General features: G+C 35.2%; 1 protein-coding gene across 1 annotated transcript; it reads left to right on the forward strand.

Moving 5' to 3' along the window:
- The first annotated feature begins 476 nt into the window (after window positions 1-476).
- On the forward strand, window positions 477-25,067 carry LOC100375800 (zinc finger protein 704-like). Its single transcript, XM_085507829.1, has 7 exons — window positions 477-1,120; window positions 2,781-2,920; window positions 6,938-7,233; window positions 15,136-15,236; window positions 20,196-20,412; window positions 20,815-20,910; window positions 21,054-25,067. The coding sequence occupies exons 1-7, from the start codon at window positions 624-626 to the stop codon at window positions 21,285-21,287; spliced, it is 1,581 nt and encodes a 526-aa protein (XP_085363955.1). The 5' UTR covers window positions 477-623; the 3' UTR covers window positions 21,288-25,067.
- Window positions 25,068-25,463: the final 396 nt, after the last annotated feature.

Below are 25,463 nucleotides of genomic sequence, written 5' to 3' on the forward strand. Positions count from 1 at the left end.
CGCGTTGAAAAGTCCTCTCGCGCGACAAACTAAAAATAACAGCAATGGCCAATCAGTGGTCAAATCTTTGTGAAAAATTATAATACAGGTCACACTTTGGGGAAGTGCCGTCTGAATTCAGCCATGCCGACAAAAACAAGTTTCAAATTACGGTATGAATGGGAATTTGTCGAAATTCGAAAAAAAAACTATGTGTTGATGAGATTCAAGTTGAACACTATATGTTTAAACTCGAATTATTTTAAAACATAAATGCTTTACAATACATAAGGGGAAGAAGATGTCAGTGAGTGTACCGACGTACTGTAAACAGTGAGAAGCATTGAATCGTCGATGATTTGCATAGGTTGGGCTCACTGCACTGGTAATTGACACTCAGTAAATAGCAGGCCAATCAATGATCAGAGTCATTGTAGGGAAAACCCAATCAAATGGCTTGTTTCTTGCGGTTTCAATAAACGAACACACCCACATGCAATGTGTAGAATCAAAACAACACCGAGAAAAACACCGGTTTTTTCACGCAGTTGCGAGGCTATGCTATACGAAGGTAAGAGCCATAGGCCGATTATTGAGTACTGAAAATCGAACGTTTTCGGTGAATTGGGGCGATAGGCAGAGGTATGATGTATGGAGCGAAGAGGTATCCGAAGAGGTCTATCATCGGCAGTAGAGTTTGCGCGCCATGGCAAGACGGTGTATTTTATGCAGGAACGATAGAAGAGATGCACACTAAACCAAATACGGAAGAGGACCTGTTCGCCATCCGTTTTGATGACGGGTATGCAAAGGAATACAGGGACATTGATATTGTCGGACCCGGCTTTAGCACTATTAATAGCTTCCAGTTGAAGTTCAACCAAAAAGTATTTATTACTCACAACGGACGTGAGTTGAGTGGTCATGTACAAAAACATCGCCGGCCAATGGATGAAGTTTTCATCAAAATCAACGAAACTGGTGTCGAAACGTTGATACAGAGAAAGATTGACGAAGTCCGATTATTGAAAAGCCGAAAGTCGGCTCGCTTACAGGACAGCGAGACAGATTATTTAAAACTGGCTGATATGTGTCCTGAGCCAAAGAAAAGAACGGCATCTCAAGAAATCAACGTTCCGAGGTAAGTCATTTTATATTTCAAAGCGCTCTTTCAAGGCACATGTCCAGTTTGTGTTGATAACGACGTCCGCTTTTGCCGGCTTATTTACATACATTTACACTTTCATCCTTTTTAAAATTACGATGTTAGCATATGCTGTTGTTTTCTCTTATAGCTGTATTGATGAAATAAAATACAGATATTTAATGTTTCACCTACTTTCCCGCTAATTTCAGTTGATCAGCAAACATAAGATTGGGTGACTACATTGGTTTTCATCTGTTTCGCAACAAATTGCGCACTTTGTATAATTGTCTCGCATTTGTTTACATTTTCTTTGAGGGAGAATTCTCTTCCAAATTTGTGTTTTCGAAAGAAAAAAAATACACAGCTTCTTCATATGTTTGTCGTGTGCAATACTGAGTCAAAATGTTGCCATTTCATAGAGTTTTAGGCGACCGTTTGGAGATTTAAAAAGTGGAGCAAGCGCTCAGCGTAGTCGTAAGTAGGTCAAGCTAGCTGGCATGTTGTTTGTCAGTTTGGAAGCTCAACATACATAATATATGAGACATGTGCTCAATGCACAATGGTTTTTTTTTATTCGTGTTACGTATGTATTTAGGCCGATGGAGTCGATCATCGAGGGGCTGTATGTAATATCCAAGCAGCCCGTTGGTTGGTGCTCGTCTCGTATTATCGAGTTCACACCGGATAGCTCCGGTCGTTTACCTGCTGCTGTCCAAGTCAGTTCTTATTGTACACAGAATATATTCTTTTCTTTTTTCACTTTATATGTGAGAATACCCTTTTCGAAACTAGCATAGTCTATTTTTAGAGATTATAGCTGTGGCCAAATTATTTTAGTTGATTATGCAACATCCTGCCTATGCACTATATTGTGGTTGTTTAGTTGCCCCGCATCTATTTTAATGATGAAATCAGATCACAAATTGAAAATTATATTTACGTGGAAAATTCCAATTACGTATACTTGATTTTATTTTTTTCTATGTATTTTATGTTTACATTTGTAAAATTAAAACAATGTCTGTGCCCTTTAAATTAATATTGTTCGTGCTTCCATGGCAACCGTCCGGAACGCCCAGGAAGTGCGTACGAGACAAGTTGCACGGTTTACTGTATGGGCAGTGAACCCAATCACGTGAACTGGGTGATTCAGTGGTGTGCGTTCAATGGATAATTGACAGTATTGATAGGGTTGTTGACAAGTCAGCGGTGAGCGAGGCCGGCTGTAGCTTTACTTCTTCGCAGACTACGTAGTGAGCGCGACGTACCAATATTATCGCAGTGAATGCAGTAGTGTTTCTTCATCATGTGTAAGCTCGACATGTTTATGAAACGGCACGGCCGCACCAGGAGTAAAATCCCCGTCCCAGCAGCTCCCACAGAATGGTGTGTGTGAATTTATTTTTCTGAAATCATATATGCGTTTCGTATGGATTGTACCGGGATTGCCCATTTCGAGCGGTACAGCCTATGCCGGAATACATACACAACTCGAGCGGTACGGTACAGCTTATGCCGGGAACCTACCTATGTCGTATGCCTGCATCAGCACATGACCGCTGGTTTTAAACCGTTTTATGCCATTTTTAATTGTAAACATATTTAATATCTGAGAGAATATTTTTTTGCTATCATCCTATATTTTAATTTTCAGCCACGGAGTTGTATTTCCTGAGATGAAACGCAAAGACGAAGAGTCGGAGGCAAGTATGGATGAAGTGATGGCGGCGATGGTTCTGACAAGTTTATCAAGTAGCCCAGTTATTCGGACGCCGGAAAGGAAAGACAGTACCGGTGAGTTGCTACGCTTACAAGTTGTATCCCAGTTTCATCACCTCCATGACGTTTTACAAAATTTCGTCATTATATTTATGAGTTCCTTTCAAAGAAGCAACAGGCTTTTTCAACAATTCGCACTGTTTTTTTGATTATTTAATTTTGTTATAAGTTTATTGTATTTGTTTATATGCCCTTAGTGACATCCTGCCATACTGAGCATTGATTAGTATTAGAATGAGTGATAGTCTTGTCTTAGAAATGTCTTTTTTAATTGCATAAGAATAAGTGCGAGTCCATGTATTGCAAGGGTTAGGGTTAAGTATTGCATGGTTCAGTGTTTGAAACATTGTTATAATAATAATAATTTTTTACCAGCATACTTTTCAAAATGTTGAAGTGTACCAAACTCTGCAACTACATTGTAAACCAAAGCCAACAGGACACTTTTTAAGATCTATAAAGTTTATAGTTTCTAGAATAAATATATAGCAAAAAGAACTACATCATTTCAATGGAAAACAAAACAATTGCGAAGTGCAAACATGGACAATAGAGACTATTTTTTGCTTGTGTACTGGGTACCGATACCCTGGTGCTCCACACCGCCCTTTAAAAATTGTTTTTTTAATATTGTCTGGGTGGGCATTTCTGTTTCTCCTGTAGCATCAATGATTGGCCATAAGTGCTAAAACATGTTGATATTTCTGTCTCTTTCTATGATAGGGCATGCAAAGTGTATAAACATAAAATAAATAAATAATTAATTGGAATGCTCGCTGTGCAATGACTGGTTTAAAGTTTAACTCCAGACCTGTATCTTGAACATAAGTGTTAATAGAAATGCTTATAAATTCAAGGCTCTTGCCAAGGCACTACTATTATCTTATTTTATTCAATTGTACATCAAAAGGTAAGGTCTGAAGGCCAGTGGTCAGCTCTATGTGTCTGCTGGCAATGAATAAAACGTTCATTCATCCTTACCAGAAAATGTTAACTGACTCATTTGGTCTTTATTGTCATTTGAATTTAAAAAGTTCACTGAAGCATGATATTTTTCCACCAAAGGTTGTATGTGGCAAGTCCCTCACAATTCATTGCTTGACACACCCCACTGTTAGTTGACTTTTCCAAGGTTTTAACAGCAGGGAAACTAAATTTATGTGACAGGCAAGAAATAACTGCAGACTTATTTATAGTTTACTTGGGTTTTCTAACTGACCAGTACTTAGGTATGCAAATGATTGTCTGGCAGAATGTTTATCTTAGATCAGGTTGTAGTAACTTTATACAGTATTCACACTCTCTTGCAAAAAAAAGCTGGTTTCCATGGGAATTAATTTCAACCAACTGTTGTTAAAACACATATGAACATGTGAAAAATGTCTCCAGGTTAAAACATTGCCCTCAAACAGCACTACAATGGTAGATGAATAAGGTGTGAGTGCCTAATTTAACCCATTGCGACTTAAGAACGGAAAGCAGGGTTCAGCCCACTGATAAAAGAATATTTACAAAGTGACCTAGCCCTCTGTTTTTTAGCACATGGCAACAAGGTTTCACTGTTTAGATTAGTTGTGATTGGATCAGAAAACCACATGCACTTTAACCAATTGCTGTGCAAGACGGCTCTTCCTACAGGGGTCTAATTTCCACTCTGCTTGCCCAGTGGGACCAGCCTTTCATTTAATTTACAGTTGAGTTTAAGTTTTTAAAAATGTTATGATTTTTATGATAATTTAGAGGTGGCTATGAAATTCACTGACTCCCTGAAAGATCTTAAGACCACCCGTGAAGTTGTTATCCAGTTGCCAGCAATAGACCATTTTCCGTTCACTGCGAGAATCACGCGTTATGCGTGAAATCCAACGTAAAAACAGGACAAACAAAGGTCATAGCGTCGTAGTGGCGTCAAACATCGCGTGGGATTCGACAAACGCGAAAGTATTTTGGGAGACATTTCCATGCTTATAATGTGCTGTCCACATTTGATGATAGACAATTTCGATTAAGTAAGGGTATTCGGAAGCAATATTTCTCTGTCGAAGATCGGCCGGTCGATGTGAGCTACGAGATAAAGAAATTCGAGTTCAAAATCAAATCGTTCGATTTTTTCGGCAGACGTTCGACGCGCGTCTTTCATGCATCTCGCGAGATCTCGCAATTGTACGGAAAATCACCTATTGTAAGAATTTGATGATCTGGTACAGACAATTTTTGCCTATGACTTGAAGTTCAAATTTTTTTCTAAATGACCTTCTGGGACCTTGCCCTGACAACACCATGGCCATGGCTTTAGACATGTTAATTTTAACACACATGCTTTGAATTTGAGTACCCCCCCCACCCCAATTTATAAATATTATAATGAAATCAATTAAAACCAAGGGTAAAATAATTGAAAGTTCTTTTATTACCAACTTTGCGAAATAAATGGATTTATTGAGATTGCTGGAGTTTTGGTGATTATTGTAAAATAAAGTGAATGATTAGGACTATTAATCCATAAGGGTATGATCTTTAGGAGTATTGAAGCTGCAATGAAAAACACAAACCTGATTGTTTAAAATGAATAGATTTGGTGATTTTTTTTTGCCCTAACAACATATGTTGCCATGCTTTTTGTACCTTGGATCATATGATGTAAATGTTGTGTGACTTAATTGTGAGTAGTTCCACTGGCTGGGGTTTTCTAACCGCACTAGCGCCTCAGTTGACATTAGCCTAGCCGATGATGTTGACATTGATTGATAAAAGCCAGCAAGTATTGACATGGGTTTACAGCAGGTTGTTGTACTAGTTAAACAAACAGAACTGTAGAAGGAATAAGGTTACTAATAAACAATTCCTTGTACCATTTTTACTTAAATTTCTTGGCCAATGTGTAGTCCAGTAGATAACATAACACAGTTAATAATTAGGTGCGATTATTTCCTTTTTGCTCAGGTGATTGTTTGTGTTGTTGTTCATGTGTGAAAAATAAATCAACCTAACATGGTAAATCAGTTCCAACAAACAAGCTCTGTTATGATACCTACTAATGCTTTTACACAGTACATGCCCACATATGCAGATACATGTACAAACAAATACTTATTAGGAAGGCTGGATAAAAGACTCATGTTCTGTGACCCAGAAAATAACAATTCCTATTGTTTTTATTGTGTACGCTGTGGAATTGTCTTTAATTTTTCACTGAATTGTAATCTTAAGTCTCTTTGTTTTATACTTAATCTGGAAAAAATGTTCCTAGGCTCAAAGGTCTGCTTACCTATAAAATTACTGAAATTAACAAGCCAAAACATTTGAAAATTGTTTTATGAAATGTATATTATTATTTCAATTCCCCTATCAGTTAAAATAACAATGTTGATTGTTTCTTTGGGTGAAGACTGTTACCCGCAATCCATTTTGACTTTCTAACAGAGTGAATTTTGGGATTTGAGATCTTGTATTTTATTGCAGGCACGGAATTATCATGTTTTCATGTCAACAATCGTTTCCCCATTAGCTGTATTTTTCGTGTTAAAGTATTTGAATAATTAGATATTCTTTGCTTATGTTGTGTATATGTACATAGTACTTACATACGTCACAGTTTTATTGACTCTACCACATGGCTTGTTTTGATTATCCAAGTGAAATTCGCTATGAAAGGTATAGCATTCGTTTGTAAGGTTTACCTTCTGTAACTGATCACTTTTGGTTGCAGCATGGCATGTCCTTGCAATGCTACTTTGAAATGAAAGAAAACAAAACACTATGCTATTTTAAGTAGGTAAAAAGCATAAATAAATAACAAAAGTGCTTGTATCAGGAATTGTTATCATTTTGTGATTCGTCCATTTTTAATTTCAAATGCGGACACAAAAAATGAGTAGAAACTCCCCCCCCCCCCAACCGGCCTCCCAATTTGCACCTGCCAATACTGATGTCTCCCCAATAATTTTTCTATAGATAAATTTCATTTACAAAATAAATCAATGTGATATATATTTATCAACACCATTATGTTATTTTTTTGTATTTTCGTAGAAAAGGCACCTCTGAGCCCTTTGAACTTTGAAGGATGTTGGGGAGAGGATTTCTCTATGAATTCAGACTCTGGTAATGATAGAAGTCCAGAGTCGAGTGGTCACTTCAGTTGGGATTCCAGGGAAACGCCTTCACCACCGAACAGTAATGGAGCAGCATCGCCACCCATGAGTGGTAACACACCTCAAAATACACCGGTGGAGCATGGAGTATTTGGTTCAGAGACTGATGATGGAATCGACGTTAGTGAAAATGCATACACATTATTAGAGACACCCGTTCCTAGGAAGCGAAAGGTAAAAAAATTGTTATTTTGTATATCAACTAAAACTCTAAAATGATCAAATCATAATTTCTTTAATGATAAGCTGTCACTCAGAGAAAAACAAATCCTGTTTTTATTTCAAATGTGTAAGGTGATCTTTGCTTGAACCTAAACCACAACCAAAACAACAAGCATACTGTACATTGAAAGTACTTTTATATGCAAATACACACCCTTGTTATTTTAAATATTGGGCTGATATGTGACACTTTGCAGAGCTCAAGCCTCCCCCTTAATTGTTAATGGAATAGTCTACACTGTAACATCACTTTCAATGGATGTATTTAAAAAGACTTGTGAAGAAAACTAAACAAAATGTCAGTTACTGGGAATATTGGTTGTGTTTCATGGATTTTTTCAGCAGATAGACAAACACCCATGCAAAAGCAGAATGGAGTGTCAAATATACAAACACCCCTGCAATGCAGAATGGAATGTTCTTGTTGACTGTGAATTGTACAGGTGCCTGCTAGCTTTCTCCTTTCATACTAAATGATGCAATGCAGAAAATGATAAACAACTAGTGACACTATGTTGGCATAATGCCAAGTAATCCTGTATTGGCCCATCATATCAACAACACAGTAGTTAAATTATGGACTACACCATTATTGAGAGGGGTGAGCAGTGTTTATTTTCAGAAGGTTTATGAACTAGCTTTGACACCAGGTAAATTAAGATTATTTTTGGATTATTTAGCAGGTTAATTCTATCTTCTACCTAATATTGGATTACCCTAATTTCAAATTGCATTTACATTCTAAGCGTACATAATTTTTCTAAAAAATAAATTTCATAGATTGTTAAACGAATATTAATAAATATTTAATTATAAAAAAGATCAGAAATGTACTATTTACATTCAGATATAGCGATTTTCAGATATTATTTGGGAAAAATTTGTTGATTTGCTTTTATTTGGTCCATAAGTTCAATAAATCCTAGATGGCTCCTAGTAATATCTATGGAAGTAGTTTAGTGAAATAACATCTAATAATATAAATTCATTATGTAGGACAGGTATTTTGCATGACCAAAAAGTTTAGGTTTATGTTTAGTGATGGTAATTAACTAGTTGTTAATCAGTCATTTATTAGTCCCCGTTCGGACGTAGTCCGAAAACGGGGACTTATGGTTTGCCCTGTGTGCGTCCGTCCGTCCGTGCGTCCGTGCGTCCGTGCATCCGTGCGTCCGTGCGTCCGTGATCACCTGTATCTCGAACATGCATGGACCGATTAAGTTCAAACTTCACTCATACATCACACATTATATGGGACATATGCACATGCATTTTTTTCATGATCCGATTAACGATAGCCGAATAGCGGCCATTTTAAGGCCGAAAATGCATCAAAATCGCACATTTTCACCATTCCGGACCCGGATCTCAGTTATGCATGGACAGATTTTGTTTAAATTTGGTACATACATTAAACATAATAGGACCTTGATGCACGTCTTTTTTTTTTTTGGATCGGGTTCGAAATAGCCGACTGGCGGCCATTTTGTTTTAAAGAATTCAGTTCTGGATCCGTATCTGAGACATGCTTGGATTGATCGAGTTCAAACTTCACACACACAAGGTACATCATGTCACAAATATGTATGTGCATTTGTTTCATGATCTCATTAACGATAGCCAAATGGCGGCCACTTTAAGGCCGAAAATGCATTGAAATCGCACATTTTCACCATTCCGGACACGGATCTCAGTTATGCATGGATGGATTTCATTCAAATTTGGTACATACATTAAACATAATAGGACCTTGATGCACGTCATTTTTTTTTCCGGATCAAGTTCGAAATAGCCGACTGGCGGCCATTTTGTTTTAAAGAATTCAGTTCTGGATCCGTATCCGAGACATGCTTGGATTGATCGAGTTCAAACTTCACACACACAAGGTACATCATGTCACAAATATGTATGTGCATTTGTTTCATGATCTCATTAACGATAGCCAAATGGAGGCCGCTTTAAGGCCGAAAATGCATTGAAATCGCACATTTTCACCATTCCGGACCCGTATCTCAGTTATGCATGGATGGATTTTGTTCAAATTTGGTACATACATTAAACATAATAGGACCTTGATGCACGTCTTTTTTTTTTCCGGATCAAGTTTGAAATGGCCGACTGGCGGCCATTTTGTTAAAGAATTCAGTTCTGGATCCGTATCCAAGACATGTCTGGATTGATCAAGTTCAAACTTCACACACACATGGTACATCATGTCACAAATAGATATGTGCCTTTGTTTCATGATCTGCTTAACAATAGCGAAATGATGGCCATTTTAAGGCCGAAAATGCATCAAAATCACGTATTTTCACAATTCCAGAACCGGATCTCAGTCATGCATGGATGGATTTTGTTCAGATTTAGCACAATGTGTTGTACATATACAGGTGCATTTCGGTCATGATCTGCTTTGAATGTATATGTCACTCAAATATGAACGGAACGGGGACGTGTCATTGACAATGACTTGTTGTTCTGTATAGTTCTATTTGCTTGCCTCATCCACCAAACAAAAGTAAATTACCAATTTAAAATATGGACGTTATTTACTGGGGACTGCCAAGCCAGGTTTATGTTGGTACTCACAGATCAGGGATTAATGTAAAAATATTATTAGTCCCCGTTCGGACTTGTAATTCGGTCTCCGTCCGTCCATGTGTCCGTCCGGAGTCGTATCTCAGAATCCCTTGGACCGATTCTGTTCATTCTTTGCATGTGCCTAGTACTTTATGTGGGACATATGCACATGCAGTGGTTTAGCGATTCGATTCAAAATGGCCGACTGGCAGCCATCTTGTTTTTTGAAAATGTCGTATTTTGGACATGCTTTGTCAGTTTTCATTCAAACCTGGTACATAGATTATACATGTTAGGATACATGACCTCCAACTGTCCGTGTGTGCGTGCGTGCGTCCGTCCGTCCGTGCATGCATGCATCTGTGCTGAGTCGTATTTCAGAATCCTTTGGACCAATTTCGTTCATTCTTCGTATGTGCCTAGTACTTCATGTGGGACCTATGCACATTCAGTGGTTTAACAATTTGATTCAAAATGGCCGCCTGGCAGCCATTTTGTTTTTTAAAAAAGTCGTATTTTGGACATGCTTTGTCAGTTTTCATTCAAACTTGGTACATAGATTATACATGTTAGGATACATGTCCATCACAATTTGTTTCACAATTGGATCAAAGATGGCCGACTGGCAGATATCTTGTTTTTTGAAAATGTTGTATTTTGGACATGCTTTGTCAGTTTTTATTTAAATTTAGTACATAGATCATACATGTTAGGATACATGTCCCTGACTGTTCGTGAGTTCCTGAGTCTGTCTGTCTGTCCGTCCGTCCGTCCCTCCGTGCGTTAGTCTGTCCAGAGTCATATTTCAGAATCCTGTGGACTGATTCCGTTCATTCTTTGCATGTGCCTAGTACCTTATGTGGGACATATGCACATGCAGTGGTTTAGAGATTCGATTCAAAATGGCTGACTGGCAGCCATCTTGTTTTTTGTAAAATGTTGTATTTTGGACATGCTTTGTCAGTTGTCATTCAAACTTGTACATAGATTATTCATGTTAGGATGCATGTCCATGACGATTTATTTCGCAATTGGATCAAAGATTTTATGCGGTATCTTGTCAGTTTTCATTCAAATATGGCACATACATGTACGTTATACATGTTAGGATGCATGTCCATGACAATTTGTTTCAAAATCTGGTCAAGCATGGCTGAAAGACAGCCATCTGACTTTTTGGCCTTACTACTATATTTCCACAATTTATGTACCATTTTCATTCGGATTTGGCACATACATCATATACATATCAGTGTGTTTCATAATCAGATCAAAGATGGCCGAATAATGGCTGTTTTTATTTTTGGCCATATTACTACTACACAAAACACGTGTTTTGATGTAAATAACTATCTGTTGTATACGCCACTTGGAACTCAAGTTTCAAGGACACGCTTGCGACAACCCCTACGCTTTAATATGACGAGCACAATGAGAACTTTCAAACATTTAACGGGGACTGTGTCATTTTCAATGACTTGTTATACATGCGTTGTACCCATCCTGGTGTTCTTTTTGATGTGGTCCCATAGGACATTGTTCATGTGAAACAGTGCTTCATACTGACCATTGTAGTTTAACTATGTTGATATTTATCAAGTATTCAGTATGTATATAAAATTCATTGTTTTGTCCTAGAATCAGTGAAAGTATTTGTGAATAGAAAAAAAATGTAAATAAAAATGCATTACCATGCAGTTGTGAAAAAAATATTTACAAAATAAACAAATTCCTTCAGCCAATTCACATGGTAACGCCTATGCTTTTGAATTGTCAGAACAAACATATGCCAAATTTAGTTCATTTTTTAGTTAAATACCCTTATATCAGCATGTAACGTTTGTTTAATTCTAAGTAAACTAATGCCACTTAAAAAATATTAAGTTCTAAGCAACAAAATGGATGATACAACTACAATGTTTACCTTTCCCGACATGGAAGGTAAAACATCTGCTGATACTCCTTTATCTACTCCCAAATGAAACCATTACCCACCCCAAATGGAACCAATACCCCCAAATGGAACCAATCCCCATCCCCAAATGGAACCAATACCCCCCAAAACTGAACCAATCCCCATCCCCAAATGGAAACATTACCCACCCCAAATGGAACCAATACCCACCCCCAAATGGAACCAATACCCACCACAAATGGAACCAATACCCACCCCCAAATGGAACCAATACCCACCACAAATGGAACCAATATCCACCCCTAAATGGAACCAATACCCACCCCCAATATGGAACCAATACCCACCCCCAATATGGAACCAATACCCACCCCCAAATGAAACCAATACCCCTCAAATGGAACCAATACCCCCCAAATGGAACCATTACCCACCCCTAAATGGAACCAATACCCACCCCAATATGAAACCAATACCCACCCCCAAATGGAACCAATACCTACCCCCAAAATGGAACCAATACCCACCCCCAAATAGAACCAATACTCACCCCAAAATGGAACCAATACCCACCCCCAAAATGGAACCAATATTGAATGTTGTCTAGGTTTCACAACATGCGGTACTTTGTTAATTCATATTGCATAGTCTGTTTGTTTGTTGTATATTTCAAAGGACTGGTGGTTCAGTTTCATTTCATACCAACCAATTCAAAGGCGTTATTATAATCTACCTAGTTAGCATGTGAATAAAGTATAGGATGTTTTCAACAGTGCTAGAGTATAAAGAACTTACTGTGTTGTCAGGTATTGTAATTCTGGCAATCACTCTTTTAAGGAATCAAGGACATTTAGTTATGGCTATGTCAATGAAAGTTTTTGTTATTCCAGTGGTAAGGTTAGATTCAAATACAGGCCATATTTGTTAAAATTCTTGTTATTGTAAAGTAGTATCTGTGAATTCAAAAAACTTAGATGTTGTTTATTATTTCCAGCTCTGATTTCTAGGACTGTGCGGAACCTGATAGTGCTTTTAAAATAACTTGATCATTGCGAGAATATTATGTACCAGGGTACATCACATTTGATGATGTTGATCTCTCTTTCTGAACATTTTAACATAAAACCTAGTTTGCAAAGAGTCTGCTCTGTTGATTTAGGCCTGGTTGGTTTGATAGTTGTATTGATGAGGAGATCAACAATTGAGTGTTTGTGTGTGTGTGTGTGTGTTGGTGGCGGTGGCTGTTAGACATTTAGCTACACTGCACAGCAAAATATGACTCAGTTTGGAAATTATGTAAAAATAGTAAATTTCTTGAGGTAGTTTCTGTAAAAAAACACAAATCATAGTTTGTTAGATTCAATTGCACTTAGTGGAATGTATGACTGGTTATCAGTGGACGTTGTGGTGGTTATTTCTATCATATCTTAGACTTGTTGGTTCCCAGACTAGTTTATTATTACCATATGTAAGATGGAAGAATTAAATATGACTCCGATGTCAGGGTGATTTGTTGGAAAGTGTCCCCTCCATTTAAAGCTGCCCACCCCTGTAAGATAATAGTATCTCCCAATGTTGTTTACCACTTTTTTCCTTTGATGAATGAGGCCATAAGCCTGCATGACCTCAATTCGTGTACCATGTGACTTCAGTTGTTAGGAGACAGCTTTGTGAAGAATAAATATATGCTAATTAGATTCAAATAAGCCGGCCGGCAAATAGCCATATTGAAAGTATGTATTTTCTGCTGATGTAGCACTGCCTTTCAAACCTAATTACTGTCAAACAAAATATTGGTAACATATAATTTTTGGCATTTTAATATCATTATAGCTTTAATTGTGAAATTTGAAAGAAAAAAAATGTTTAGACAGATAGGTATTTTTCCAAAAAATCTAAATACTGGTTCCCCCTATATTTTGTGTTCCTGTTTGTATCCAGTCAATTTTGGCTGGTGTCTAAATTCAGTAATAACTATAAATTGGTTGATATTGTGTCCCATTGATCTACTTTGTGATCCTTGAACCATTGAACTGTCACTAACCCCAGTGAAGATAATAGATGGAGATGGGAGACAGTGCATGACTACTAGTTCAAACAATTTATTACAGCTGTGAAGGCCAGGCCAGGCCAGGGTAGGGTAGGGTAGGGTAGGGTAGGGTAGGGTAGGGTAGGGTAGGGTAAGGTAAGGTAAGGTAGGGTAGGCAGAGAATCAGCTGAATTCGTCCAAGAATGTCAATATTTGGTCATATTTTGTTTCAAGACAGTTTTGGTGATATAATAATAATGATGATGTGAATAGTCTAATTATTCAATCGCAAGAATTTTAGTTGGATTGTTTGTACACAAATTATTTGTGCATTAAATTATACATTGTTAATTGTGACATAGTAGTTCCTTAAATATAGAAATTTTAAATTACATTACTGACCTTTTCACCCAAACAAAGCCATGCAAGAGAAACAGTTTTGAAAAATTTTCATAGAGATATTTTTGTTGCAACGAACATTTTGCTGAATCATGGTAACTTTCCTGAAAATTTGTATGACTGGCCCTCATCAGCAAATTTTCGAACGTAAAAAAATCCTCGCAATGGTTCGCTATATGTCTTACTTCTGGTAATATTTATTTTAAATATTTTTTCATGATAATAACTATAAACTAAAGTATCAAATCAGAAAATATATTTTTGAAAATGAGTTGTGTCAATTGTACCGGGTAATTGTAATTCTGTTAACCACAGATAATTAGAAAATTCATGGTCATGTTTATTTGAAGTGTAGAGGGCGCTGTTGAGGGTTGATGATCATTTTATCCCACTGTAAAATACTTTATATTAGCTGAAATTTATTTTCACTGATTTTTGACGAGTTGATTGTGAAATATAGGAACAAAGGTATATTCGCTGAATTTTATTTTCACTGAATAATACCTTCAGCGAAAATAGCGAAAATTAATTCTAAGCGATAATAAAGTGTTTTACAGTATTTGTTGTCTTCATTTTAAGCCCCCTAAAACAGGAATTATTATTATTACAAACATGCTGTTAGGTAATGAAATGGAAACTTTAAAAACAGCTATTACCTATTATAATCAGCTTAATGTTTGAAAGTCTGCTACCCCATTCAGTGGAATCAAATAAGAGACTGGTGTAAGGTACATGTCTATTCACAGCTTGTACTTTATTTAACTAGGACACTTCTACCTTGTGATTAATTCACATGCTTTTTAAACCTGTGGTTATGTTTTGGATTTCAGCACAAATTGGTCTACACTACGTAAAATTGTAAAATTTTCCCGTTCCTTAGTTATTTGAAAATAAAATTACTGAATGTTACATTGCTCTTTATTTGTTACAGAGTTGTACGAAGACTTTGTATAAATGTACTTGGCCGGGATGTGATAAGATATTGGGTTCTTGTGCTGGTATGGAAAAACATGTTAGAGCACTGCATCTTGGGTAAGTTCATTTAATGTTATGTCTTAGGAGTTGTTGATATCCTTTTTCTATTGTTTTTAATAAAATATATTAAAAATATGCATAACTTGTTTGAAAATATTGAAAAAATAATAATAGTGATTTCATATTTATATTTTATATTTAAGATGGGCAAGAACACATAATTAGTATTGTTGTTTGATTTATTGACAGATACGTTGGACTACCATGTATCTGCAACTAAGAAACACTATTTTTAGTATTCGTTCTATGAAACAATGAAATTCTTTATAAGCACTGTGCACCGGTTGTTTTGTTACATACAATAACAATCACTCCACACATGCTGTTAGTGGTTTTGAGTTTTCATTTAATGAATACTGTTATGTGTCCTGTACATGCAGCATTTTTTATTTTATTTTGCACCCCCTACTTTTCCAACAATTTTGGACTGTAGCCAAGGTCGAATTAAATCCATCTAAACCAAAATTAACAAATAAATTATTGAAAAATACAATAAAGGTGAAAAATTGAATGGTGTTCAACTAATTCTCAAGTATTGTACTAATTTGGTGTTAGTTGATTTTTGTTTTGCTAATTCATTTCTTTGTTCCCAAAAAAGCTTGACATACTTTGAAGAGAAACTGAACTGGCTGAATATTTCATGTCAGTGAAATTTCATCCACACATGTAATACACAGATGAAATCTAAACTGAATTAGACACAATCAGTTATTATTACATACTTGTATAATAAATAAACATAAAAATTACAAATCAAGAATAATTTTATTAAACTACATCGTTTTTTACGACCGAATACTTAAAAAATGTCGATAAAAACGTTGATGTAATGTTATTCAGGGTGTATTGGAGAGTCATATGTTAATGAGGGTGAATGAAAGGTGACGAGTTGAAACTATGTAAAGTAGGTTATCCGTAAGGGTTGTCTGTAGAGTTTTCAAATTGCTGGCTATGATAGGAGTAAAACACAGCTGGCTCTGTTATTTGAAATGATCAAATGTTTTCAGGTTTTCTCCAAAAAAATGTATTTGAGTGGAAATACTCGCTAATGAAAATAAAAAGGTAAATTAATAGAATCAGAGAATGTGTAGTAACTAAAAATGACAATTTGCCATGAAATGGATTTATTCCTGTGAACAACGATCACAAAGGGAATTCATTCCTATAGACAGTCGTGGCAATATGGATTCCCATAAACAAAGATTATGAAAGGAACCCATAGATGACGATGATAAAGGGACTTGTTCCCATAGACAACGATGATAAAGGGACTTGTTCTCATAGAAACGACTATAAAAGGGACTTGTTCCCATAGACAACGATGATAAAGGGACTTGTTCCCATAGACAACGACTATAAAAGGGACTTGTTCTCATAGACAACGATGATAAAAGGACTTGTTCCCATAGACAACAACAATGAAAAGGACTTGTTCCAATAGACAATGACTATGTACTTGGTATTCCCATTACACTGGCATTATCAGAAAGAAACACTAAGCTGCTTATTCATCCATCTGGGGGGAAAACTGAAATTAAAAATGCGAAAAAAAATTGTTGTGTAAATTCAAAAGAATGGTTGAAAATCTGTTAACACATAACCTGTTGAAAGCATCCACGGATCGCAAAATAAATGGACAAAATGGCATCAGCAGATGAACTTTTGAAAGCTTCCTTTGAAACCTCAAAACTTAAGATATATCAGGTGAAGGTAGTTTCAAATAACAATCGTTTCATTGTGTTGCCCTTTTTTTGTTATGTTTGGACAATAAGTCTTACAGACAAGATCTCTTTGTTTGCGTACTAGGAATAAAGGTTAGGCCTCTGATGATCATAAATAACTTTTCATTATTATTTGTCATGAAATAAATAGAGTGAATACCCCAGAGTTGATTACATTTCAACCTCAGAATAACCCTTTCACAACCAGTCAAACTTTTGTAACCTTTCACAAAATAGTTCAAAACACTTCAGATAAAATTCATCAACAATTAAGCAACAGTATTCTGTTTAATAATATTGTGATTAAATAAATTTACAGAAATATTGCTTCTTTCAATTTTTCAGTTGTTTTTTGGTAATAATTCTTTTCTTAACTGTGCACATGTAAAATTCTCCCCAGAATTATAGACATTGACGCATGACCTACTTTAAGTTTCCACAGATGGCCAATGAGAGAAACCAGTGCCAGCAAGCCATGTGCTAGAAAGTATTTTAAGCAGGAGTATTTATACGACTATACAAAATCGCTGGTTAGAATTTGGGTTTTTACACTGGTTTATAAATAAATTGGGTTTTTCCCTACTCCTAGCCTCAAACCGTCAATGAGTTAGTTGTTCTCCATAAAATGTTTAAAAAAGGCATAACATTTAATTTATAACCTCATCATCATGCTAAGTTCTTTGTGTTGTGATTTTATGAGATCCAAAGATTAGTTCGTGACAGTGCGGTACAGTTCATGATGTCATCGCCACATTCAGTGCGGTACAGTTCATGATGTCATCGTCACATTTAGTGCGGTACAGTTCATGATGTCATTGTCACATTCAGTGCGGTACAGTTCATGATGTCATCGCCACATTCAGTGCGGTACAGTTCATGATGTCATCGTCGCATTTAGTGCGGTACAGTTCATGATGTCATCGTCACATTCAGTGCGGTACAGTTCATGATATCACCGTCACTGTACCGCATATTCCTACAGGAACTCATATCACGTATTTGCCGCGTGTGTCCACTGTCACATGACTACAACAGATGGTTAAATAAAACAAATAACCTACTTTATCACACAAATTAACACTCATCCTAAATTATTACAAATTCAACTGAAATCTGCGATTGTTGTTTGGGATACCATGAAGTGGTTTGAGGAGACACTCATTTGGTATAAGAATTGTGTTTTCAGTGGCCAGAGAGTGCTATGATGAATCAGTCAAGAAAATAACATAAACTTGTGCCCAGTGTTTCTGTGCAGGAAAAGCGTATATAAACGCTATAAAACAATAATTCTAGTTCATTGAATGGTGATGTTGATTTTGAGACAGCCAATTTGCATATAATGTTATTATGTCGGGTTTTAATTTAGCTTCGAGAGAGATCTTTGGCGCATGTCCAACATTACCCTGGCTTTGCGTGCAAACACCATTGTGTTGGCAAATATACATGTAGTTAGAATTTCATAGATTCAGCTGTTGCAGATCTGGTCTCAGCAATCAATTGATTGATATAATGTATTTCTATTTTATTGTGTATTTGCAAAATATTTTTAGTAGATTCAGAATTAATTTGGTACACGTTAACCCCACAGATCCTGTTTGTACTTTACTAGTGCTTGAAGGGAGCATTTCTGTATTGAAGTGGAAAAACTTGCATTGATTTGCTTCTTTGTAGTTCTTCAGGAGTTTCAGTGGGAGTCTGTAAAAGAAAATCTTTTTTTGTTCTGGTCTATTTAGTTTAAAGTACATTGGCAATGTCTCCCTCCCTGCTCACGTAGTATTATGTTGAAAAAAACTTGACTCAATTTATGTCATAAGTACATTATCCATATATGTCTGGATACAGTTTATAACCTGTTATTATCGCGGTTAAATTGCACGACAGTTGTTGTGTCCGAATTGTTGTAAACAATGGGTTTTACATACATTGTATACACCATATGAAACCAACACGAACAGAACGCAGTACCACAACCGTATCGCTTTAAGGGACTGGTCAGTTTCTACTTACTGAAGGGGAGGGTATTATTTTTAACATCATTCAACATATGAAGTTCTAGGCTCAGCATTGGGGAATTTAAAAAAAACTTAATAAAAATATGAAATTAATAATGCTGATGAAATTTCATTATTAGTTTATACTTGGCAAAGTGCCAAGATACATTAGACTACACATTGAGTTAATTATAGAAGCATCTAGGCATTTTTGTCAACATCTTTTTTAGCCTCAGGACTGAAGCTATAAATTTCAGTACATTGTTGACTGAAATGGACTTTCAACTTATTTTTTCTGTCAGTGGTCAGTTTGCATTGATATATGTGGGTATCGGAAGTCGCAAATATTGAATCAGCGGCATTTGTAGATGAATATGCCATCATTAGATCTATTATATGAGGAGTCATATTGACAAGGGTCAGTAATAAATATAAATCACTGTCATTGGTTTATTTACCGTGAGTAGTTTAGACTTTGGATAATTGCCATATTGTGTAGTTATACATGTAAATTTTATATAAATGTTACACTCGCATTTGACAAGTTTGTCTTGGGATGTCATGACTGTATTTATACTAGTATTACCGACAGATTAAAAACACTCAGCTTGATTACTGGTTAGCAAAATCAAAATCAAAATCAAAATCAAAATCAAGCCCCAAATTCATAATGGGGTTTAACCCAAAGATGAACCCAAACTATGAGTGAGCATGCCAGGGACTCGTGTTAAGTAAGGTACAAGGATGACCTGTGTTTGTCTGAGCCTGTAAAGTTGATACTTGGATAGCCAAGTATCATGTTATTAGCAATGTAGTTTATGTAACAAATATGCCTGTATGATTTGTGTTCTGCACAAGTAGATTTTGAATATGTAATTTTCCCCACGTACATTTTGTTCGCTTTTATGTCTTTTCTGCAAGTTCATTTTAAACCAGACATGATTTTCCATTGTTCACAGATCTTTATCAAAGTTTAGGGCAAAAACCATGCAAGTATATTTTGTAAAAAGTGACAACCGAAGACTTAAGTGTTTAAAGATACACAGCAAACGTGGGTTTACATAGCCAATAAGCTTACATATGCACTTCTATTGGAGATGTGCTTTTAACTAGGCAAATAAGTCATTCATACTCCGGCAACATGTAGGAAATGTAGGAAATACATTTTATAGAAAAAAAGGACATTTTAACAACTTGAGAAAGAAGCATATTATAAGTGTTTTAAAATCTTTGCTTTCTTTTAGACCAAAAAATGGTGAGTCCTGTGACCATGAAGAAGAGTTTTACTACACAGAGTTTGAAACAACATTAGAGAGAGTTGAGAGCATGTCTGGGGTTTGCACGTCATCACCGCCACCCACGTTAAGTCATATGGACATGGCTCGACCACGACATGAGGATCCAGCACTGAGAAAACATAGTGTGGACAGTTTACGCAGGGACCACAATGCAGCTAAACAGGTAAATAGTCCAGCTTTGGGCAACCAGCCAATTGTTTATGGTGTTCGTAGACTGACCTGCCTGGGAGCGGAACTATAAATATCATGGCGGACATGACTTTTTGCATGAATTCATTTTGTGAATGTAATTAATGGGATTATTTTTAAAAGCCATTTTTTGATGTGTTTTTTTATTTGAATCTTTTATTTTGCATTTATATATGTTACATTGTACATGTTATGAAACTCTGTTGGTTCCCATTGTCAGAATAAACATTAAAAATATTGTAACTACAGGTAATAAAACCAAGGCATTATCGGATATAAACTTCTTGTTGAAAACTACAGTATTTCCTTGTTTAATTATTCTAAATCTGATAAACACCAACAAAACCTAACTGTACTTCTTCAATGTTTTATTCAGATTCTGATCGGTGGTGCACCTCAACAGCCGCAGAGTTTTACTTGGCATCAAGTTCCCGGAAGTCCAACATTTACGTTTTCAGCATCTCCAACTAAAGTAAGTTTAATTTTTGACCAAATTCTATCGAGTTTGTCAAATTTATGTAGGTTTTGTTCAGAATTTTTTTCTGTTTCCTGAATTTTTTTTATTTATTCTGCTTTTGAAAATGATCAAATAAAATATTTGTTCAAATCTTTCAGGTTGCTTTGCCTTTTCGACAGAGGTCAAACAGCGCCCCACAGAGGCTCCATCCTGCCTCTCCCAAGTCACATAATGCAGGTTCCCACCAAAAAACTCATGGAATTTCAGGACCATATCCAAAGAAAGTACGAGGAGAAACAAAAAAGTGTCGGAAAGTTTACGGAATGGAAAACCGTGATATGTGGTGCACACAGTGTAAATGGAAAAAGGCCTGTGTTCGTTTTGTCGACTAAGTTATGTGGAATATTTAACAATTTATGAGGAAAGTAACCAGCAATGTTTGGAAGTGCAAATGTCAGATTTATGCTGAAACTGCCAAAAAGAATTCGGGTTTGATTCTAATCAACAGGAAGCAATGATTATATTGGCCGATGTACCTTTAATTGGAATAAGAAAGAAAAGTACATAAAAGTTTTATTTTAGAAAAAACTTTGAGTAATTTTAAGCAGTTGATATGTGGTACTATACTAATGCCATTATTGAAAAGATAGATACAAGTTTAAGGTGCAAGGCAATGTTTATGACAATCGTTTTTTAAGGACATATGTGAGTTTAATGTAAAAACATGTAAAAATGTAAAAAAGGCTATTTTTTAGTTTTTTGAAAGATATATCTTTTTTGTGATGGTGTTTGAAAAAAGCGTTTGTAGTTTTGTATCTGTATTGTACATACCGTATAACATGTTACATCACTTATCATGTGTACATTCCAAAAAAAGTACAAATATCAGACAAATTTGATTTGTCCCAAAAAAAAAAACCCACTTAATTGTGATCAAGAAACATAGTTTTTAATTTAATTGATTTGCTCCACCGAATTATTTGTTCTTCTCAATTTTTGTGAGAAAATTTGATAGAAAATGGTTTTTAAAATTGCAGATTAATCATACTGGAAGGAGTTTCCATTAGATTCTAAAATATTTGAGGACTTTTAATACATAACCATCATCATCTGTAACAATTTATGTGGGTAGAAATTTCAAATTTTTCTTTTAAAAATTGTATTTAACCAAAAATATTTCTTCCATCCATATCTTTGCTTCCATGAGCATTAAGGCCAGTTTACATGTAGCGGAGTTGCTCCTGAATTTATTCATAATCTCACCTGACATTTCACCAGGACTGTCATCGTTTGTTTCCTACACAAATGTTGATTGAAATCATCAAAAATGTTGATCTTTAAATAACTTCAAAATTATGGTAGAATGACCCTTGATTTGGAAAAATTTCTTTAAAATGTGAACTAACTTCCAGAATGGAGACTACCAATCTTGTTATCAAGGTAGAAATTTCCAAATGTCACTAATTTTTAAGCAAAATGGTAGCCATTTGGATAAATAATAAAAAACACGCTTTCATGGAAACATATTTTTGATTCTTGTTTGGCTCATTGTAAATCTACTTGACATAGGAATAAAGACAAAATTGTCGCAAGTTTTTCTCATAAAAAAACAATTTTATGAAATTCCCAAGGGTCGTACTTTCTTAGTTTTGAAAATAAAGAAGACATTGTGAAAAGCTGATTGCCAAAACAAAGATGGTGAAATAACTCATTATAGTCTGTATTTTAACAATTTATGCACGATCCAATCGATGCATTTCAGGAATTTTATCACAATCAAAGTCGTGTTTGTAAATACTTTATGCTTGACGCTAGGATAATATGCTTGGCTTTTTTCTTGAAGATATATAAACAAAACAAAAATGACATTTATTTCCATATTTAAAGTGTTGATAAAAATTGCTTCATTTTTATGTAAATTGGAATGAAAGTGCCAAAGAAAGATTCAATCAGGGTTTGACTTTCACTTCAATTGTTTCAAATTTTTTCGTGAGCATTTCTACAATTATTCGTAGGTGGGTCATAAAGTAGATTCAAATCCTTCTGCCACTTGTAAAAATCAAGCCTCTTATTTTTTGTTTTCTGGAAATATTGATCATGATGTACTTCTAAACCTGCACCGGTTTGATCAATAAATTCTCATAATTTAAAAGCATATTCATAAATTCAACAATATTTTTCAGAAACTCACTAGAGTAAGGGTTAATTAAATATGAGCACAATATTAATGGCAAAAATTTGGTGCATTATTTTGCCTATTTTTAAGTATTTTTTGGCAATATTTTTGATAATTTTGAAACCGATGGACATATTTTCCTACTAGCGACCTGTAGTCGATTGAAATTTTGGAAAAATATCGTGCAGTTTGGATTTGTGATGATTACAAAAGTTGACCATGGCACTTTACCAGTTGATAATTGTATGTTGTTACTTACTTCGTTGACCTCTTCGTTGAACTGTACATCATTAGTCGTATGTTAAAAGTAAACAGCCACTGTTTATACCAAATTTTTAATTAGATTGTATCAGTATGTACACTAATAGAACTACAACTTTATGTAGATCATTTGGGACAGTGTACAATGTTAGACAAGGTCTGAGACACTTGGATAGTGCAATGCATTGTGGATGTTTAAGCAATCAAAACATTTACCAATTCATTATATGTATAATGTATGTTGTTCATGGTTGGGTGTAAGGTTTCTTGGCGTGTGTCAATTATAGCAATGCCATTATGCAACAACAATTAATTCTTTTTACAAATAGAGGGAATCATTTCATACTCTATATGAATCATTTCATTTCATTTCATACTCTTGTGGGTTTGATAAATTGGACCAATTATCACAAGCCTTGTGATATTTCTTCTTAAGAAATTGAGCTTATTTACACCTGCAACCCACCCCTCCAAAAACAAAAACAAGAAATTGAACAAATCTGCAAGAAACTGTTTTTTTTTCTCTCTCAAGTTTTCAGATTTCTTTATTAACATGTACTTCTTGCTGTTCTGTAAGTGACATTTCTGTTATAAAATATTTCTTGAATTTATTGTCATCTGAAATTAAAATAATGACCTGAAATGTTATGCAGAATGAAGAGAACTTAAAGCTCAAAATGTACAGTATCATTTTATTCCCTTTTAATGGAAAAGAAAATCATATTTAACAAACATCTAGTTTTTAAAATGAAATGCATACATGTAAGCTGAAAATGGTTGAACACATACTAAGTACTGTCACCATTCAATAGATACAAATTGGAAAATAAAATCGGTAGATTGTATTTGGATGAAGCGCTAGTAAATCACTTCATGTTAGTGCACAAACAAATCAAACAAGTAAGAAAAATATGTATTTTTGACCATTTGATGAACTGATGTTGTACTATTCAAAATTGGGCATATTTTCAGAGTTAAAGCATGAATATTAAAAACAATCTTTTTAACTGAAATAAAATGGTCATTGATTCGATTTGTCATTTATACAGACAGGTTGTTACAAAGATCTTAGTCAATCACTAACAAGTTACAGAAAAGTACATTGAAACTGTGTAAAACTATGTTGTAATTTCTCTTAAAAAAACTTTGATATGCAAATCTTAATTGTGATAAATATGCATAGGTGTATATATATGTGGTAACCAATCAGAATAAGTTTTAGATCATTGTTTATGCAGTATGTGTCAAGTTTAGTAAGATGCTCTCTGATTGGTGCATATCTGATATCGTGTTTCATATCTTTAATAAAGATTAACATTTGTGAGAAGGCATCTGATTGGTTACAAATGTGTATTGCATGCAACTGCTGAAATTAAAATATTTATTTTCCAACATGCCTTAATTTCAGTTTTGTAAGTCAGGTGTTACCAGGTTTTTGAGGGTCATAATCCACCAAAACTACCAGGATGTGTGACCTTTGGGTCATGCAAAGTACCAGGATGTGTAACCTTTTTGAGGTCATGATTGAGTTAAGAACTGGATTGTCCATGTTTTACCAAGTGTTGATGGTTTATGATCATTTTTGAAAATTTACCAAATTGTGCTGCATAGTTTATTCAATCTTTTTTTTTCAGTGTATATTTCCTAATGTATATATCCTCAAAAACTGCCTTCTTGTGCTCATTGTGTATACAGGTGTTCACAAAGAAATAAAAAAAAAAGTATACAAATTTAACGTGATTCTGTTCTTTTGTATCTTATGCAATATACTGGTACCAGTTTAATTGTTGCACTTTAAAATTCAACAACAAAGGAGGTTGTTTAGTCATGATTTATGTTGTAGTTAAAATTTACATGCTTTTCCTGTTTAAATGACCTCATAAATCCAAGAATTCAGCCGCCTTCCCATATACATTGGTAAATAGTACATTGCTGATCTCATCCCAGCTCATGTATGTGACATGATAAATAAAATTTATGCATTGGATTACACTTGGCGTTTTGTGCCAGAATATCCCCAATTCAGAACCAGATTATACTTGGCGTTTTGTACCAGAATATCCCCCACTTCAGTACAAAATTATAATTAGTACTTTGTACCAGAATATCCCCAATTCAGAACCAGATTATA

This window comes from Saccoglossus kowalevskii, chromosome 14 (assembly GCF_978046115.1).
Source record: "Saccoglossus kowalevskii chromosome 14, keSacKowa6.1, whole genome shotgun sequence".
In the NCBI taxonomy this organism is placed as follows: Eukaryota; Metazoa; Hemichordata; class Enteropneusta; family Harrimaniidae; genus Saccoglossus; species Saccoglossus kowalevskii.

What these genes read in the sequence shown, in the direction of transcription:
- LOC100375800 (XM_085507829.1), top strand. Translation starts at nt 624, where the DNA reads ATGATGTATGGAGCGAAGAGGTATCCGAAGAGGTCTATCATCGGCAGT. An exon ending in GTTAGAGCACTGCATCTTGG is followed by an intron (nt 15,237 to 20,195) that starts GTAAGTTCATTT and finishes GCTTTCTTTTAG; the next exon opens with ACCAAAAAATGGTGAGTCCT. An exon ending in TTTCAGCATCTCCAACTAAA is followed by an intron (nt 20,911 to 21,053) that starts GTAAGTTTAATT and finishes CAAATCTTTCAG; the next exon opens with GTTGCTTTGCCTTTTCGACA.